Source organism: Mesoplodon densirostris, chromosome 3, assembly GCF_025265405.1.
Source record: "Mesoplodon densirostris isolate mMesDen1 chromosome 3, mMesDen1 primary haplotype, whole genome shotgun sequence".
Lineage (NCBI taxonomy): Eukaryota > Metazoa > Chordata > Mammalia > Artiodactyla > Ziphiidae > Mesoplodon > Mesoplodon densirostris.
In genome coordinates this window covers 138101010-138119671 of record NC_082663.1, presented here as the reverse complement: position 1 = coordinate 138119671, position 18662 = coordinate 138101010, and the positions used below count along the sequence as shown (strand labels likewise).

General features: G+C 41.1%; 1 protein-coding gene across 4 annotated transcripts in view; it reads left to right on the top strand.

Annotated features, from left to right (window-relative positions):
• The window catches only part of EBF1 (EBF transcription factor 1), a 395537-nt gene that overhangs the window by 253750 nt on the left and 123125 nt on the right, over positions 1–18662 (top strand). For 2 of the 4 annotated variants that reach the window (XM_060093734.1, XM_060093733.1), the window contains exon 8: positions 15636–15753. In XM_060093734.1, coding sequence (XP_059949717.1) covers positions 15636–15753 — 118 coding nt within the window. Of the gene's footprint in view, positions 1–15635; positions 15778–18662 lie in introns of all 4 variants that reach the window. The other 2 variants (XM_060093732.1, XM_060093731.1) reach the window with 1 other exon arrangement.

The following is an 18662-nucleotide window of genomic DNA, read 5'->3' as shown; positions in this document are numbered from 1 at the left end:
GGTAGACATGTGTGATGCCTTATGAATACTGGGATCAACTTTACTGTGCTTCTCAGGGCAGAAGAGTTAGAGGTGGACTTTGGTGACACCAGGAATCTAAAAGAGTATGTGTGTAAGACTTCTGGGGCCTTGTTTTTCTTCACAGGACCTGCCAGTGAAATGTCTGAAAGCTTTGAATTATAGGAATGTAGCTCTTGGATGAGATGAGAACCAACTCAGTCTATTATTTTTGAGAGTATCTAGAATGCTTTATTTTTTACAGACAAAATAGTTATTCTTTGTTTAGCATAAGGGCTATTAAGTCAAGGAGGCATGAGTTAGATTTCTGCAAAACCTCAATTTCCTCAACTGTAAAATGGAGTAAAAATGATATTCTGCTGAGTTCGCAAAAGACAGTATTTTGTAAGCATAACTAATTTGCACATGATCAAATATAAATGTAAGCTTTTGGAGAGAATATTTGCTATAAACTAAAGCTGGGTCATTAGTTCAGTATCGGGTTTCTCAGCCTGGGCACAAATGACATTTCAGACTGAATAATCCTTTGTTTGGGGGGGGGTGGATTTGTCCTGTTTATCATAGGATGTTTAGTAGATATCACTGGCCTCTACCCACTAGATACCAGTAGAGAGACCATCCCCCCACCACAGTCATGACAGACCACAATGTCTCCAGACATTGACAGATGTCCCCTTGTGGGGGTGGGAGTGCAGAATTGCCCCTGGTTGGGAATCACTGGTTTAGTCCTATACCTGATGACCTCTGACTCTCCCTGGAAATATCTAGCAACTTAAACTCAATGAGCCCTAAACTCCATTGTCAGCCTCGGGTTTTTTGTGTGCATGAGCCTCCACCCCAAGCTGGCTTCTCTTCCTGTGTTCCCTGCCTGGGTTCATTCCTAACTGCCTTAAGTGCTGGGGAGATGACTGTTGACATTTGTTTCTGCATTTCAGGGTGTTCCGTAGACATATGTATGACTATATGTGTCCATGTGTGTACCTTGATGTATGAATATGGACATTGTCCGTAATGATGATGATGAAGCTAACATTTATTGGGTACTCACTATGTGAGAGGTATTGTGCTAAGTATTTTACATGAGTTATCATATTTATCTTCACAATATATGCAAATAAGGTTTAGGAATGTGCAAATAGGGATTATTCCCATTTTACAGATGAGGAAACTGAAGTTTAGCAATTTGCCCAAAGTCACCCATCTACTAAGTAGTGAGGCAGTGATTCAACCCAGTCAGACTCAGATGTTCTCTAGTGTCATGGGACAGTAAATAACTTGTCCAGAGCCTGTAGGCAGATACTTAGTGAGGCCGTAAAGAGCTTTCTCGACATCTGAGAGCCCCAGTGGCTACCCGTGAATATGTGTTAGAATCCCGGGAAAGCTGAGGAGCATTTTCAAAAGGGGTATTTGCCCTGAACAGAACCTAAGGATACCGTCTGCATGAGGGACACTGGGATGCCAGCAAAGCTCATCAAGCAGTGCGTGGAGTTGTGGGGAAGGGGAAGAACTTGAGCACTGTTTCTGATCAGAGCCACAGTGTTGGTCCGTGTTTATTCATATGAACTTTAGAGAAAGAAGCTGTCGCTCAGAAAACTGCCTGCGCTTCACCTAATCGATGGAGGTTTTAGCCAGTTCTCCAGGGCCAGAAAGACCCCTCACCAAATGAAGCCTGAGTCCAGGGGCCCCTGACAGCTCAGAGAGCTCTGTTCAGAAATCACACTGAAGTTCCCAACTGTTAGAACTAAACCAAGAGTGGGAGGATTAGTTTTCCCTGCAGCTACCCTGGCTGACAGAGGTGTGTCCTAGAAACATTGGTGGGACTTTTCCTATGAATAGGCATTGATTTCCATCGTTTTTCTCGTAGTAACGCTAGTTGGGAAGCTGGTTTCAACTATTTTGATGGCACTGCTGCCTCTGGGCAGCAGGTGGGGGGAGTGAGAGAGTGTCATTTTGGCACGAGAAAACTCCGTTCTACTCTTTACATCTCAATGTGACTTTTCCCCGTTATACTGAAAACCCGAGGCCTGGAGACATCTGAGTGAGAAGGCACTCTTCTGCCAATTCAGTGGGCTCCCCCCACCTGTCGTGGGTACCGCTTTTTCTCTCACCCCGTTTTGTATGCTTACCGGGCCAGCCTGATCGTCATGCAGCCATGCCAGAGCGTGTCTCCTCTGAACAGCAATCAGGGGCCTGTGTAGGTGACTGAGGAGGACATAAGAAAGGTTGTTGATCTCTTGACACGTAAAGACTTTCTGTCAAGCAAACTCAGACTCACAGCGACTGAGCTTCTGGTGTGTAAACAGAGACTGCTTAATTACACAGGTCATGTCAATTAGTGTGACCTTAGCGTTTTCAAGAAATTAATCACTTTCTGTAGAGCTCGGCTGTGTTCATACTTTAAGGCAGTATGGAATAAACCTTGTAGAGAATCTGGTACAATCTCTTTTCTTTTTCTTTTTTTTTTTTTTATAGTGGATGTTTTCTTTTGAAATCCCCAGGCTGTGGTTAGGGTAACAAACTTGCTTAAATATAACGGTGGATACAGGCTTCATTCAGTTCTGGCGGGTGTGGGGACATGGGGAGGAAGAGAGAAGGAGGGAAAGCTGTGAATGAAGACAGCTCATGACAGGGAGAATTTCACTGTGACTAAATGAGCCCATTTCTTCATCTTGACACTAAAAACACACTAATGTCAAAGGACTGTGTTAAAGCCATGTCACAGGTCTGGTTTTTAACTGACAGGAGCTAGACAATTCAAGGTTAAGATTTAAATCCTTATCAATAGCTTTCCTTGTTGGGGCTGGCAGAGTGGGGTGTTGAGGGGAGGAATAAGAATTGGGTACAAGCTGTCATCACAGTAGATACCATAATACCTGGAGGCTGGGAAGTAAATTTCCAGCTTCATCTTATCTCTTTAACAAAGTTTTCTATAGGATGTAAATCTCTATCTGTGTATAAATGTTAGCTCTGTAACTACATGTGAACAAAAATGTAAGATATCTTTGTTCCTGCATGCATGCCTGCACTCAGTAGTATTTATTGACATGGGAGGTGGTGAGTGTACTGTGATGAACAAAAAAGACCGAGTGTTTGCCCTAATGAAACTTATATTCTAGTCAGGGTCTATTAGTTAGGTTAATACTAGCTGCTGTAAGAAATAGACCAAAGAATATTTAATGGCTCATGAACAAGAGAAGGTTATTTCTTGCTAATGTAATGGTACAAGCCAGGTGTTCCTGGTTGGTGAGCAGATCTTATACATGAAGTAGTTTGGGGACCTGTGTCTCCACCATTCCCTAGAACGTCGTTGTCTCCATCCATCCAGTTGAAGGGTAAAGAGTGCATGCAGGGGGCACGTGGACTTCTTAAACCCTGGTCTTCGAAGTGATCCTTGTCAAATCTGCCCACATTCTACTGGCTAGCAGTCTGTCACACAGCCATGTGTAACCACTGAGGGACCTGAGAGTGTCTAGTTGTACCACCCAAGAAGAAGAGAAAATGGGTATATAAGGAACGATTACCATCAGCTGCTATTCTGTGTACAAATAATTACACATCATTAAAATTTTTAATTATTGCTGTAAAGGAAGTGAAACAGAATATTATGAGAGAGAATACCAGTGTGGGATCAGGGATGGGAACCTACTTTAAAGCAGGTGACCAGGGAAAACTTCTGAGGAGGGGACTTTTAAGCTCCGAGATAATGGATAAGAATAACTCATCCTAGGGCTTCCCTGGTGGCGCAGTGGTTGAGAGTCCACCTGCTGATGCAAGGGACACCAGTTCATGCCCCGGTCCAGGAGGATCCCACATGCTGCGGAGCGGCTGGGCCCGTGAGCCATGGCCGCTGAGCCTGCGCGTCCGGAGCCTGTGCTCCGCAGCGGAAGAGGCCGCAACAGTGAGAGGCCTGCGTACCGCAAAAAAGAAATAACTCATTCTGAGAAAAGCCAAAAGAATTTTTTGAGCAGAGAGAAGGGCAAGGCCCCAATTCATGTTTATCTCACGTTTATCTGAGGAAACGAACAATCTTCTTTCACTTACTAGTCATTTGGAGTGAGGGGTTCGGAAATAGGAGAAATGACCCGGTTATTCTTCCCAAATTCCCACCAAAAATGTCTCGTCTTTCAAAAATGATGACATGGTAAATGACATTAAAAGGCAGCTCTCTGCCCCCCCTTTTTGGGTGAATTCTATAAATTTTGGAGAATCCTCGTTACTTATTCAGAAGCCCACAGTGTATGATTAGAGGATTCTTTTTTTTTTTTTTTTTTTTTTTTTCTTTTTGCGGTATGTGGGCCTCTCACTGTTGTGGCCTCTCCCGTTGCGGAGCACAGGCTCCGGACGCGCAGGCCCAGCGGCCATGGCTCACGGGCCCAGCCGCTCCGCGGCATATGGGATCCTCCCAGACCGGGGCACGAACCTGTATCCCCTGCATCGGCAGGCGGACTCTCAACCACTTGCGCCACCAGGGAGGCCCTAGAGGATTCTTAAAATATATGCCCAACCCCTGCAGTTTCGGTCTGCTTTTAAAGGCGCTTAAATAAAGAAGGAAATATTCTTATCCCTTTTATTTCTCTCCCACTGTCCCCCGCCCCCTGTCTTATATTATTTTGACAAACAGCACATCTTGCAATTAAATTCTTTACCAACAGAACGCTAGGGGCCCGAGCTGCCATCCCTCTCTTCCTACAGAAGAATTTCAAGATGCACCATGCTGATTAATTATACTGAAAGCAGCTCTAATGATAGTTTCAGAATACAGGATTAATTCACATAACATGGTAAATACAAATGGTGGATTTTCAACCTGATATATTAAACCATTACGGCTTACTGGGCAAATATGTATTTTGGCATGAGCCTTATGCTGGGCCTTGGCAGAAAATATGCATCACTGAAAAGGAATCCTTATGAACGGGATTTGATGAGTGGTAGCTCTTCACTAGGAGGAAATATATTCCTACATTAAGTACAGTTGCTATTGAAAAAAATGTAAAATACATTAAACGATAGATGTAAAAGTGTTTGGTTTGATCAGTGTTGCCAATGGATATCGGTTCTGAGGATGCCTATACCTACTGAGACTTACCAACAGAAGGTATTCTTATATTCTTCCACTTTTTAGGTTGTAACTTATAGAGCTCTTAGTATGTGTGAGACCCTGTACTAAGTGTTTTACATGTATAATTTTATTTATTTTTCTACCCTTTTCCCCTTGTTTACTTTCCTCCAAATGGGCACATTGGCCGCCTTTCTCTTCCATCATTTCTCTTCCCCAAATATACTAAACTCATTCCTGCCTCAAGATTTTTGCGCTTGCTATTCCATCCCCCTGGAAATTCTTCTGCCATATCATTGAATGGCTGGATACTTCTTATTACTCAGATTTCAGCTAACATGTCACCTCCTTAGAGAGGCCTTCCTAATCATCCACTCAAAAGTAGCTCCCATCTAGGCGTCACAACCCTCTCCTCATTTTATTTTCTTCTTTGAACTTGTCACATTCCAAAACTTGCTTTCATTGCTTATTTATTTATTGTCTGAAAACCCTTTTTTATTCCCAATGGGAACTAAGCTCTTGATGGGCGAATACTTTGTCTTGTTCATTGCTGCTTCTCCAGTACATAGAATAATGCCTGGCACTTATTCCTATGATTAAATGACTTATCTAAGGTTACAGACTAGTAAATGATGGAGTCGGGGTTCAAACTCAGCACTGTCTGACCCTGGAAACTGAGCTGATGACTAATATGCTACGTTCTTTCTCCCAGTTTCCATACCTGTGTGCCACGGTCCCATCGGCAGAGAGCACGCATGGCAGTTCTGTATGTTTGGGCTTACTGCTACTTAAAATGGCCAATGGGAACACATAAATGGAGAGCACCAGTTAAATGCTAATGACACCATCAAGAGTCATCAAAAGTATCCTGATCCAGAGAGAGAGAAACTAGGTTCAGATCAATGATGAGCTTTTTATGTCTACAGTGTGTCACAGTTCAGGAGACAGAAGCTGAGTCTAGTTTCCAATAGTCCAAATTAGTCTAGCACAAGAATCTGAGGATTTAGAAGTGTCTGTTCTTGTCTTACTGTTAAAAGAAGAGCGATTTTTGCCTTGAGCCTTAAAGGGCGGATTTAATGCAGCTACTCGCTCCCTCACTCCTGCAGTTCCACTCTGTTACATCCTGTAGGTTCATGCGTCCTCCATAATTTTTAATGAGTTATTTGGGCTCTTTCAACCAGATAGAAACTAGCAATCAGGCTGGTTTCAGAGAATATCTCGTTTCATATCAGTCAAGGATATTTTAAAGGACAGAGTTAATGAAGACCCAACTGCAGCAGACCATTTTTATGTAAATAATACCTAAAGTGTGGTCAGCCAGATAGACACAGCGAAGTGTACTGGAAGAGACCAGAAGCAGGGGAGAGAGGGCCTAAGCCAGGAGCTTGTCTTGAGAGGCCAGAAGCTGTTGTGGGCAAGAGAAGTGGACCTGGAGTCTGAAGTTTCCCTTCAGGTTTGCCTCTGCTCTTAATTTGTCCTATGGCCTTGAGGATGTTTTTAAGTCTCTTGGACCTCAGTTTTCCAAGCTGTAAAAGGAGGCATTGGACAAATTTGCAGTATCATAACTACTAAGGACTCCTTTTGTGATTTTCTCCTACAGAGGTCTTGTGGTGACATATTTTTCAACATAATTGCATTTATTGAGTAAGAATCACACTGTCTATTTTAAAATTAGTCAAAGCCATGTGAAACTGCCAATTTAGAGCTTCACGTGTGCATGAGATAACTGTGTTTCCACATAGAACTGTTATGATCCCATATCAATAAAGGAAGGTTACTGAATGTTTTGGTATGCATCCTTACTATGGATGAATTTAGGATGCCCTCTCTGAAATGTTGTCCCCAGTACAACATTTGAAAACTTGTAGTTGGAAGCCACTAGATTGGCTGATCTCTTGGGTCCCTTGTGACTTGTTGGAGGAGACTATAAAGAGTAGTTCAGTAGACAGGTTGGATGTAGAATGTGGGCTGTGTGAAGTAGAGGGTAGAATTTTGATCCGTAGACTTTATTTTGTAGAGCAGTTTCAGGTTTACAGAAAAATGAGGGGAAAGTACAGAGAGATCACATATACTCCCTTAATACCCCCTCCCCAGTTTCCCTTATTATTAACACCTTGCATTAGTGTGATACATGTGTTACAATTGATGTGTCAATATTGATACACAATATTGTTAATTAACATCCATAGTTTACACTAGGACTCACTATGATGTACATTCTTTGGGTTTATACAAACTCATGATGTTATGTATCTACCATTACGGTATCATATAGAATGGTTTCATTCCCCACCCACCCCCCAAATCCTCTGTGCTTTACCTATTCATCCCTCCCTCCCTCTTCCCAAACTCCAGGCAACCACTGATCTTTTTACTATCTCCATAGTTTTCCCTTTTCCAAAATGTCATATGGTTGAAATCATACAGTATATAGTTTTTACAGGTTGGCTATTTTCATTTAGCAACTTGCATTTAAGGTTCCTTCATGTCTTTTTGTTCCTTGATAGCTCATTCCTTTTTTGAAATTTTATTATTTTTTATACATTTTTATTGGGGTATAATTGATTTACAATGTTGTGTTAGTTTCTGCTGTACAACAAAATGCATCAGCTATATGCATACACGTATCCCCATATCCCCTCCCTCTTGAGCCTCCCTCCCACCCTCCCTATCCCACCCCTCTATGTCATCACAACATACCAAGCTGATCTCCTGTGCTGTGCGGCTGCTTCCCACTAGCTATCTATTTTACATTTGGTAAGTGTGTTTATGTCAGTGCTACACTCTTACTACGTCCCAGCCTCCCCTTCCTGCCCCGTGTCCTCAAGTCCATTCTCTACGTCTGCATCTTTCTTCCTGCCCTGCCACTGGGTCCATAAGTACCATTTTTCTAGATTCTACATGTATGCCTTAATATACGGTATTTGTTTTCCTCTTTCTAACTTACTTCACTCTGTATGACAGACTCTAGGTCCATCTACCTCACTACAAATAACTCAATTTTGTTCCTTTTTATGACTGAGTAGTATTCCATTATATATATGTGCCATATCTTCTTTATTCATTCATCTGTTGACGGACATTTAGGTTGCTTCCACGTCCTGGCTACTGTAAATAGTGCTGCGATGAACACTGTGGTACATGTATCTTTTTGAATGATGGTTTTCTCTGGGTATATGCCCAGTAGTGGATTTGCTGGGTCATATGGTAGTTCTATTTTCAGTTTTTTAAGGAATCTGAATACTGTTCTCCATAGTGGCTGTATCCATTTACGTTCCCACCAACAGTGCAGGAGGGTTCCCTTTTCTCCACACCATCTCCAGCATTTATTGTTTCTAGATTTTTTGATGATGGCCATTCTGGCTGGTGTGAGGTGATACCTCATTGTAGTTTTGATTTGCATTTCTCTAATGATTAGTAACGTTGAGCATCTTTTCATGTGTTTGTTGGCAATCTGTATGTCTTCTTTGGAGAAGTGTCTATTCAGGTCTTCTGCCCATTTTTGGATTGGGTTGTTTGTTTTTTTTTGATATTGAGCTGCATGAGCTGCTTGTAAATTTTGGAGGTTAATCCTTTGTCAGTTGCTCCATTTGCAAATATTTTCTCCCATTCCATAAGTTGTCTTTTTGTCTTGTTTATGGTTTCCTTTGCTGTGCAAAAGCTTTTAAGTTTCATTAGGTCCCATTTGTTTATTTTTGTTTTTATTTCCATTTCTCTCAGAGGTGGGTCAAAAAGGATCTTGCTGTGATTTATGTCATAGAGTGTTCTGCCTATGTTTTCCTCTAAGAGTTTAATAGCGTTTGGCCTTACATTTAGGTCTTTAATCCATTTTGAGTTTATTTTTGTGTATGGTGTTAGGAAGTGTTCTAATTTCTTTCTTTTATATGTAGCTGTCCAGTTTTTCCAGCACCACTTATTGAAGAGGCTGTCTTTTCTCCACTGTATATTCTTGCCTCCTTTGTCAAAGATAAGGTGACCATATGTGTGTGGGTTTATCTCTGGGCTTTCTATTCTGTTGCATTGATCTATATTTCTGTTTTTGTGCCAGTACCATACTGTCTTGACTACTGTAGCTTTGTAGTATAGTCTGAAGTCAGGGAGCGTGATTCCTCCAGCTCCATTTTTCATTCTCAAAGTTGCTTTAGCTATTTGGGGTCTTTTGTGTTTCCATACAAATTGTAAAATTTTTTGCTCTAGCTCTGTGCAAAATGCCATTGGTAATTTGATAGGGATTGCATTGAGTCTGTAGATTGCTTTGGGTACTATAAGCTCATTTCTTTTTTTTGCTGCATCATCCTCCATTCTGGGGATTACCAGTTTGTTTATCCATTTATCTATTGAAGGACATTCTGGTTGCCGATGCCTTTTATTTAGTCGATTTTTTTTTACGGATATAATCATAGGTTCACATGCAGTTGTTCAGAATTATACAGAGGGAACCTGTGTATCCTTTACCCAGTCTACCTTATAGTAATATTTTACGAAACTATTGAGCAATATTACATTGTACTATACAGTATTTATACAGGATATAAACATTGATACAATCCATCCATGTTATTCACATGTCACTAGTTTTACTTGTACTCATCTGTGTGTGTATGCTTTTAGTGCTATAAAATTTTATCATGTGTAGGTCTGTGTGTCTATCACCACAGTCAAGATATTGGACATTTCTGTCCACACAAGGATCCCTCCTGTTGTCCTTCTATAGTAGCCCCATCCACCTTCCCTCTGTCCCTAATCCTTGGCAACCACTACTTTGTTCTTCATTTCTAAACTTTTGCTATTTCAAGAATAAATAAATAAAATCATGCAGTGTACTAGTTTGCTATCATTGCTGTGACAAAATACCACAGACCAGGTGGCTTAAAAACAGGAATGTATTTTCTCAAAGTTCTAGAGGCTGGAAGTCCCAGCTCAAGGTGTCAGCAGGTTTGGTTTCCTCTGAGGCCTCTCCTTGGCTTGCAGATGGCCACCTTCTCACTGTGTCCTCACATGGTCTTTCCTCTTTGCATGAACACCTGTGTGCCCAAATTTCCTCTTCTTATAAGGACACCAATCAGATTAGATTAAGTCCCACCCAAACAGCCTTATTTTAACTTAATTACCCCTTCAAAGGCCCTATCTCCAAATATAGTCACATCCTGAGGTTCTGGGGTTAGGACTTCAACATATGAATTTTGTGGGAGACAAAATTCAGCCCATAATATGCAGTATGTAGCCTTTTGGTATTGGCTTTTTCACTTGACATAATTCTCAGGAGATTCATCCAGATGTATCAATAGCTTGTTCCTTTTTATTGCCGAGTATTATTCCATGGAATGTTGCTTAATGCCTTTTTATTTCATGTACTTCTGGTCAATGCATTTCATGCCTCATTATTAAGGGCTCTGAATTAGTGCAAACATAGAATAAGCTAAACCCCAAGGTAAGGAAGCCATGTAATAGACCAACTTTAGCACTAATTTCCTTACACTGAATTATCATATGTTAGCATTGAAAACCAAGATTTATAGTTTTTAAATCATTTTTCAAAATTAAGTTGCTAAAGTGGTTATAGTTTAGAGGGAGGTACTGCCTACCAAAATATTCTAAATTTAAACAGTGAAAATATTTTTATGATTTAATTTTCCCCCAGCGCTGTATTTGTTCTAGAAATATTTAAAGATGCAGATTTCAACTCTTTTTGTTGCTTCTGTCCTAACCCCTTCTTCCACATGAGCTGCTACTTTTGTTAATGTGATCTGCCACTCATGACTGAATTTAGCTGCTTGTGTCTTTTTGAAAATCTGCTCATGAGACAGAGATCATGCTTCATGAATCTGAGATAATATAGTTGAGACATACAAGGTCTCCGGCTTGATAGGAAGGGAAGAGGGACAACCTAAGGAATGAGAGCAAGGAAATAATTACCAGTAAGAAAACTCTCAGAGAACCCCTCATTCAAATGAAGTATTGGGGAAACTAGACTGCATTGATAAGATGCAGAAAATTTATGAACTGTTTTCAAAGCTGTAAGGTTTTATTTCATTTCAAGCCTAGAATGTAAAAGGCCAATAGGAAAATGGTTTATAGAAAGCAAAATTACATAAACCATTGAAACTTGCAATTCACAAGAGGTCTAAATTATATAATTATATATCATGAGCACGAAGGTCTTTAAATTTGTAAAATTTCAGTGTTAAACTGATAGAGTAGTGAATGTAGAAGAAATAATTTCTGTAGCCTTGTATTTAAAATAACAGTTTATAGGCTCTTGAACTTTTTGACGAGATCACCAACAAAGCAACAACTATGCTACCACTGCTAACATTTGCTCTGTAAGAACTGGGAACCATGCTAACCACTTTAAATAATATAAGCCTCACAGTAACCTTATGAGTTAGGTACTATTATCATATCCATTTGAGAGTCAGGGACACTGGGGCTTAGAGGGGTTAAGTTACCTGGCCAAAGACACATCAGCTAGGAAAGATTGAGAGTCAAAAGTCATAAATTTTGTGTTGAATTCTTTCTAATTCTAAATAGGTGGGGGTAGATAGTAAAAATAATAACCCTCAGAGAATTTAGATCCAGGATATAACAGAGCAAATTTCTGAACCACTGATATGAGCCAAGAAGTCAGAAACTTCATTGTAAAATCTCCAAAGTCTGTGGATACCTGTGAACTTCCCTTCGCCCTTTTTATCCCCTCACCTGGAGGGTTGGATGCAAACAGAAGATACCATGGAACACAGTGGGTATTCATCAGCACATCTCTGGATTGCTATACTAAAAAGCCATGCCCCTCCCCCAAATAGAAATTTACTTCCAAAAAATACAGGGATAAAAATATATATGTATACAACCCTAAACATGTCCACCTGGCTGAATACTTATTTCAGGAGGAATAAATTGAGCATCCACATGAATAAGTTGGAACAATTTATTTCAAAACCATTCTATAGCAGCACTGTCCAGTAGAATATTCTGCACTGTTCTATAACTGCCCTGTCTATTATAGTGGCCTCCAGCCACATGTGGCTACTGACCACTTGAAATGTGGCTATGGAAACTTGGGAACAATGGAATTTTAAATTTTACTTAATTTAAATTTAAACAGCCACATGTGTGATTATTGTATTAGTACAATACTAGAGAGTAAAGTTTTAATTATAACAGATATCATAAAATTCTAAATATACCTGTTCCTTATCTTACCCTGGGTCAGGGGAGTGAGGAAGGAGGTTGAAAGGGAAGGGGTGGTCGAGTCCAAGTGTAAAATCATTTTCCATGTTTATCTGTCTCAAATTCAAGCTGGGTTTTGTTGACACACTTTTGGAAGGTGGAAGATTTGGCAGGTCCATCTGTCCCCTTGCCTGCATGAATGTGTCAGCACCTCATTAATCTTGTGTTTAAACTGTAAAGGCCCTTTTCCCTCCCACTATAGGCTTATTTTCAAAGGACTTTTCAGTGTTCCCTTTGCATCTCACTATTAGATTTTTTTTTTACAAGTTGCTCTGTGGATTAATTGCAGCATTTATTTTATTTAACTATAGCCTGATCCTTTCCAAATTGGAATGAAAGAAATTATTACAGGGTAGGGAAGTTAAAATATGTTGTGTTATGAGTTTTTTTTTTTCTTTTTGTGGTATGCGGGCCTCTCACTGTTGTGGCCTCTCCCGTTGCGGAGCACAGGCTCCGGATGCACAGGCCCAGCGGCCATGGCTCACGGGCCCAGCCGCTCTGCGGCATATGGGATCCTCCCAGACCGGGGCACGAACCCGTATCCCCTGCATCGGCAGGCGGACTCTTAACCACTGCGCCACCAGGGAGGCCCGTGTTATGAGTTTTTTAGGAACGTATTAGGTGTTTATTTTCTAGAAATTAAAGGTATGAGGGTTCTCTGTATCATCTTTCTCCAATTGTAACTGGTCTTTCAATGAAATGATCTTACTGCACATGTGGTCTTGGTGATCCTTCTCTTAAACATATAGGGTGTAGTTTTCTTTTTTTTTTTTCTTAACCGTTTCGATATTTTTGTTCAATGTAGGAATTAGATGACAGGGTCTTTAAATGATACTGAATATTTTAAGCCTGTAGCACTCAGTCTTACAGGTGCATGGTGGATTGTCATTGCCTTTTTTTTTCTTAAGACAGACATCTAGAATAACCACTTTCTGTATTTCCTGACACTGCGAACAGATACCGTTTGTCATTCCTTTTATAGTTTCTTCAGCTAACGACTCCAGTGACCACTCAGTTGTGGTCTTGCAGTAAATCAAAATTTCTCTGAAAGACCCAGCTCTGTTACATAATTTTAAATGCCCCACGAAGTCATCTCCTGAACTAAAAAGAAAAGTGAGTTTCCGTTGCTTTAAATAATATAGACTCTGCCACCACTCATAGTACTTTTTGAAAATAGAAGAATAGAGAACTTTCTTCTCCTCTCCCTCCTCCTCCTCCTCTTCCTTCTTCTTTTAAATTAACCTACAATTGATGAGACATACACAGAAACTTCAGGCTGTCACATCTGGTTGATCAATCATGAAGAAAGAGAAAAACCACTTTGCAAACTACTGCTTCAAACTTACTGCATCCTTCCATGAATGACTTGCCCTGGCTGGAATTTTGGGTTTCACAATGACTAAAGAGAATACCCTGAGTCCCTGAATGGACTCTCTTAATTGTTTACTTTGCATTTTAACAAAATAGAGATAAAAAATAAAATCAGGCGAGGGTCCAAGTCCTGCTGGGGGGGTCAAGGTGAAGACCCTGAGGGAGGGTGGAGGGGATCCCACAGAAGCCCTCCCCAGCAGTCATCCCTGGGAGACCCCACGGCAGGATGACCACAGTGTTGCTTCATGGATCTGAGAAATACTAGATCCTTGATAAAAGGAGCAGGGCTTTGGGTCCGCAGAGGGGAGGGCCCGAAGGAAAACAACAACAACAAAAAATTTGGTTGCCATCTTGAAGGCAAGGGGGAAGGGAATCCGCCATATTTTGCCAGGATGCCCTTAGGTCAAAGAGGGGGACAGTGGAACTTTTAAGTATGGCAACCATAGGTGGAGGTCTACAGGATTGGGGGCAGGGTGCTTTGCCAGGCAGGGCATACGGTTCCCAGGCCTAGCATTTCCCCCTCTGCCCAACTCAGGTGATGAAATCGTAGCATTGCACAAGGCTCTAGAAGTCAGGGTCCCCTTTCCCCAACTTGGAGAAAAGTCTTCCTCAGAAACTGGGGCCTCAGTATGTGCCAATCCTTGTAAAACGTTTCACCTCTTCAGGGGCTTAGGCGTCTCAAAACCAAGAGCAATTAAAGCACGAGTCTTTCCAAGCAACCGGGGAATTGAGCAAAAATAAATCAGAAAACCTCAGCCTTGGCTCTGGAGGTTCACCTCATTATGAGAGCAGATCTATTAGCCCTCTTGCCATTGTCTTTCATTTCTCAAGTGAGGTGATTCTAATTAAATTAATCTGCATGTCAATCTATCGGTGATCAATCAAAGAGCCTGAGGTCCCCCCTGTGCTGCGGGGTGCTTGCGGCTGACAGGGGCTGATAATGGAGGAAGAAATAAACTGTGGAGCAAAGTTAATGAGTCAACATAATAGGTGGATTAAACGGGAGCCGGCTGATGGCTGTTTCCCATGTCAGAGCATGAGGTGGGTGCTGAAGCTGCAATTACAGACAATTATTATATTTGGTTGTAAGAGGTCGCATGAATAAACATATCTCTGTGGGGTTGGATTTTAATCCTCTTACCCATTTAATAGAAGGAGAACTGTAGGTCATTTTGTCTCAGTGTTTTAGTCAAAGTTCTCTGAGAAAACACCTTTGCCTCTGTTCCTTCCGGCAAACTCCGTTCAGTCAGTAGCTGAATGTACCTTGGGCCAGGGCTACCTTGTTTTCTTTATTTTCTTTTTTGTGGCTTTGAGACACAGCTCCAAGTCCCTTGATTAGCGTGGATTTTGGGGGGGGGGGTTGGTGGTGATGGTGGTGAGGAGGGCTTTGGTCTGATGTCTGATTAACTAAACTGATGTGGCAAGAAAAAAAGTACAAGAAACCCCAAAAAGACACCCAGGAGAGAAAGCTTCATCCCAGCTCTCACTGAAACCTCTCTTTTTCATTTCTCTATCCCCTTAACCCTGACGCAGTGCGGTGGGGGGTGGGGGGAGAAATATTTTAAAGATTCAAAAGATTTTTATTTGCATGATCAACTGTGATATCTGCTTCAGTGTCTAAACTGAAGGGCAATTTAGGTGAAACACAACCACCCTTGTGTAAAAAAAAATATGCTAATAAAGATCTTCCTGTTAAAATTATGGTTAACAGTGTACCTTCTGCTGTCTAACTATAAACTGTGCAATTTTACTTAAAACTGCATCAAAAGCGTTCCATGCCAAAGACCCACTCATCAATAGCTCCTCTTGTTAGACTTGTACAGCATAAGCACCAGTTATTATGTGAAATAGCTATGCAATTTTCTTCAGCTCCCAGCTGTTATTTATTTAACTTGAGTTTATTACCCTCCATGCTTTTATATTAAAATGTTCCTTCATTTCTCTCTTCTGTCTCCAGGTCGTGGTGTCTACGACAGTCAACGTGGATGGCCATGTCCTGGCAGTCTCTGATAATATGTTTGTCCATAATAACTCCAAGCATGGGCGGAGGGCTCGGAGGCTTGACCCCTCGGAAGGTACGCCCTCTTATCTGGAACATGGTAGGCGAATCATTTTCATTGGTTGGCATTGCTACTTTAACTGTGCATTTATTTGGTTTCTTTCTTACAACTCCACCACATGTTCTACCCCTTTTCAAATTTCAAATGTCCTGTTGAACAATATTGATGCTGAGTATTTAAAGACAGGAGGATGTCTTTGAGGCCCAGCCTTTCTTGTTGCATAGTTCCCTACCCTGGAAATGGCTGACACATCCTTCCTTCAGGTTGAAAGACAGAGGGAGACTGGACCCCTGCTTTATTTTAAGCTCCCACTTGATTAAAAAATAATGAAAGGCCAAAACAGGGCAACAAAAATCATGATATATTTTAAGTTTATGGTTGACCTGGTTTGTATAATGAACTTCACTGTCTTTACAGTCCTGCTGGTGTAGCTCTGTGACTACCTACTTAACTTCATTTGGAGATAAGGTCCAAAGTCTAGGTTGGAGGTGTTTTCTGAATATAAAGTCCAAACTAAATGTCCCTCCCATGCCCTGTGCAAACCCCTACCCTCATTAACACATGATACAGTCTGCATTATGTAGGTAGAATTTGGTGGGGAGAAGTCACATTTGTCTTGATTTTATGGCTAATGAGTTGTACCCTTGAGTGGACTGGAGGAAATCAGGCAAAAATTTGAACAAAGGAAAGTAAATGCCACTCATAGGAACTATAGGCTGGATTTTGCATATGTCCAAATGTTTCTGTGCTGCATGTATATATAATGTATCCCTCTGTTCATCCATTCATCCATCCATCCACCCACCCAAGAAACAGTGACTGAGACTCTACTGGATATCAATCAACATGGTAGATTTTCTCCAGTCTCCTCAAATTAAACTCTTAACTCATTTCCCCACTTCACTTTCCAGTTTGCTAGGTCATCCAGATTCTTTTACAAACACTATCACACAAACTACCACCCGATTGTCTGATTTTTTGATGGGCCATGAGCTGTCTGTGATATAGTTCATAAGGTAGAAAACTCCTTTCCCTGTCAGCGTCCCAATTTAATAAACACACCACTGTCATCATTTTGCCTGATTTTTTCCCCTGCAATTAAGGAATACACAAACTGTACTTTTTTATTAATTAGCCAGATATAACACTCTTAGAAGGGATTCTTTACCAATCCAGTGTTACAGTCTTCTTAAAGTAAACCATCGTATTTCAAAAGCTACTTCTTTATGGTTTCATTAGTGCTGAGATGTATGGATATTACTTTTTGCAGGAGGCCATTTGGAACACCTGCTCATGATTACATTCCTAGTTCCATTTCTGTACTTAAAATTATTCTAATTCTCACTTTACAGTGATGTTGCCTTTTAATACCCTTGGAGTCACTTCAGGCATTGTATGATTAGAGATATTTAGGTGAAAGGAAGAAGGAAAAAATAGGTAAATACTCAGTCGGTACAATTTGGACAGCACTAGCTTAAAAGCTAAAGTCTTGTTTTCGACGATGACTGGTTAGTTACTGTCCTGTCTGGGAACAGACTTGACTCTCAGTTTGGTATCTAACAGTCATGGATTCATAGTTTCAAAATGTGCTCCAAGTGCAGACCACATCCAGCTCCCATGCCTGCCCTTGGGAAGGTCGTTGGAGAGCACACGATGCCTTATAAATCATCCCTCCACCAAAAAAAAAAAAAAATCCCAACACAAACCAGTAAAAAGCAACCTGTAGCCAGGACGCCTCTAGGGCTTGGTGGTCAGGAACATTATTTGACATCATGATGCGGAGGAAGAAGAGCCTTGAAATAGGAGCCGGGAAACCAAATTCAGGTCTGAGCTTCATTTCTGGCCTTTGTGTGACCTTGGACAAGTCGACTTACCTTTTGGGATCCTTAGTTTCCTTCTTGGTAAAATGAAAGGGATGATCTGTAGGGGGTAAAAAAAAAAAATGTGTGCCTTGGGTGGGGGCAGGTCACGTGCACAGGGGAAGTGGGCTGGGTGGAGACTGCGGAAGAAGGACAAGTTCATGCTCTGCCGACCCCAGCCCCAGGCAGTTGTCACCCAGGGCAGGGAGAGCCCGGTGGGGTCAGATGCTCCAGTTTGACCAGAAGTAAAACTCTCCTATTTTTTAATTGCTGGTAACTAATTACAAATGTTTTAGCCCCTGAAGGTAGGAACAGGGGGGAAATTCACTTAGGTAGAAGACAGCCACAGGCTCACATTTTGAGATCTCTGCATCAGAACGTTGCTAAGCTGCCTCCCAGCTCAAATATTCTCCCTTCTAGGTGAACATATTAATATTTCAGCTGGGCTAGCACTTTATTCTAAGTTTTTTTTCTGTTGTTTTAATTGTTTTAATCAGGGTAATGATTAGAATACAGTTTGTCCTAGGTGTACACAATCTGGTTCATTTGTACATCATATATATCTATTCATGTACAGATCCTTTTCCCATGAAAAAGAGTACAGAGTGTTCCGTAGACCTCCCTTGCTATGTGCTCAGTCTTTTTGATATATGTACTTAATCTGTATTTGTATAGGTATGGTAAACCTAATCTTAATTTATCCATTGCCACCACCTTTCCTTTTAGATTCACATAGTTTGTAAAACAAAACAAACAGAAAAACCCAAACTATTCTAAGTTTTAAAGACAACATTTTATTCCTCTGCTGCAGGTGACCAGTCCACAAATGGCCATGTCCTTCTTAGCGCGTCACTCAAGAAAATAATGACATTTCACTGTTTATTCATGGCTAACCATCACTGGGGACTTGGGTGTGTCCTGTCTCCTTCAGCTAGGGGGCCTCCCTCTCACCAAAACCTGACTTCACTTCTATCCAGAAGAATAAAAAGGCAGACACTTTGAGGTTCTCAGTAATGACAAAAATGTGGAAATCTGCTTCTCTGCAGAATGAATCAACCAACCACA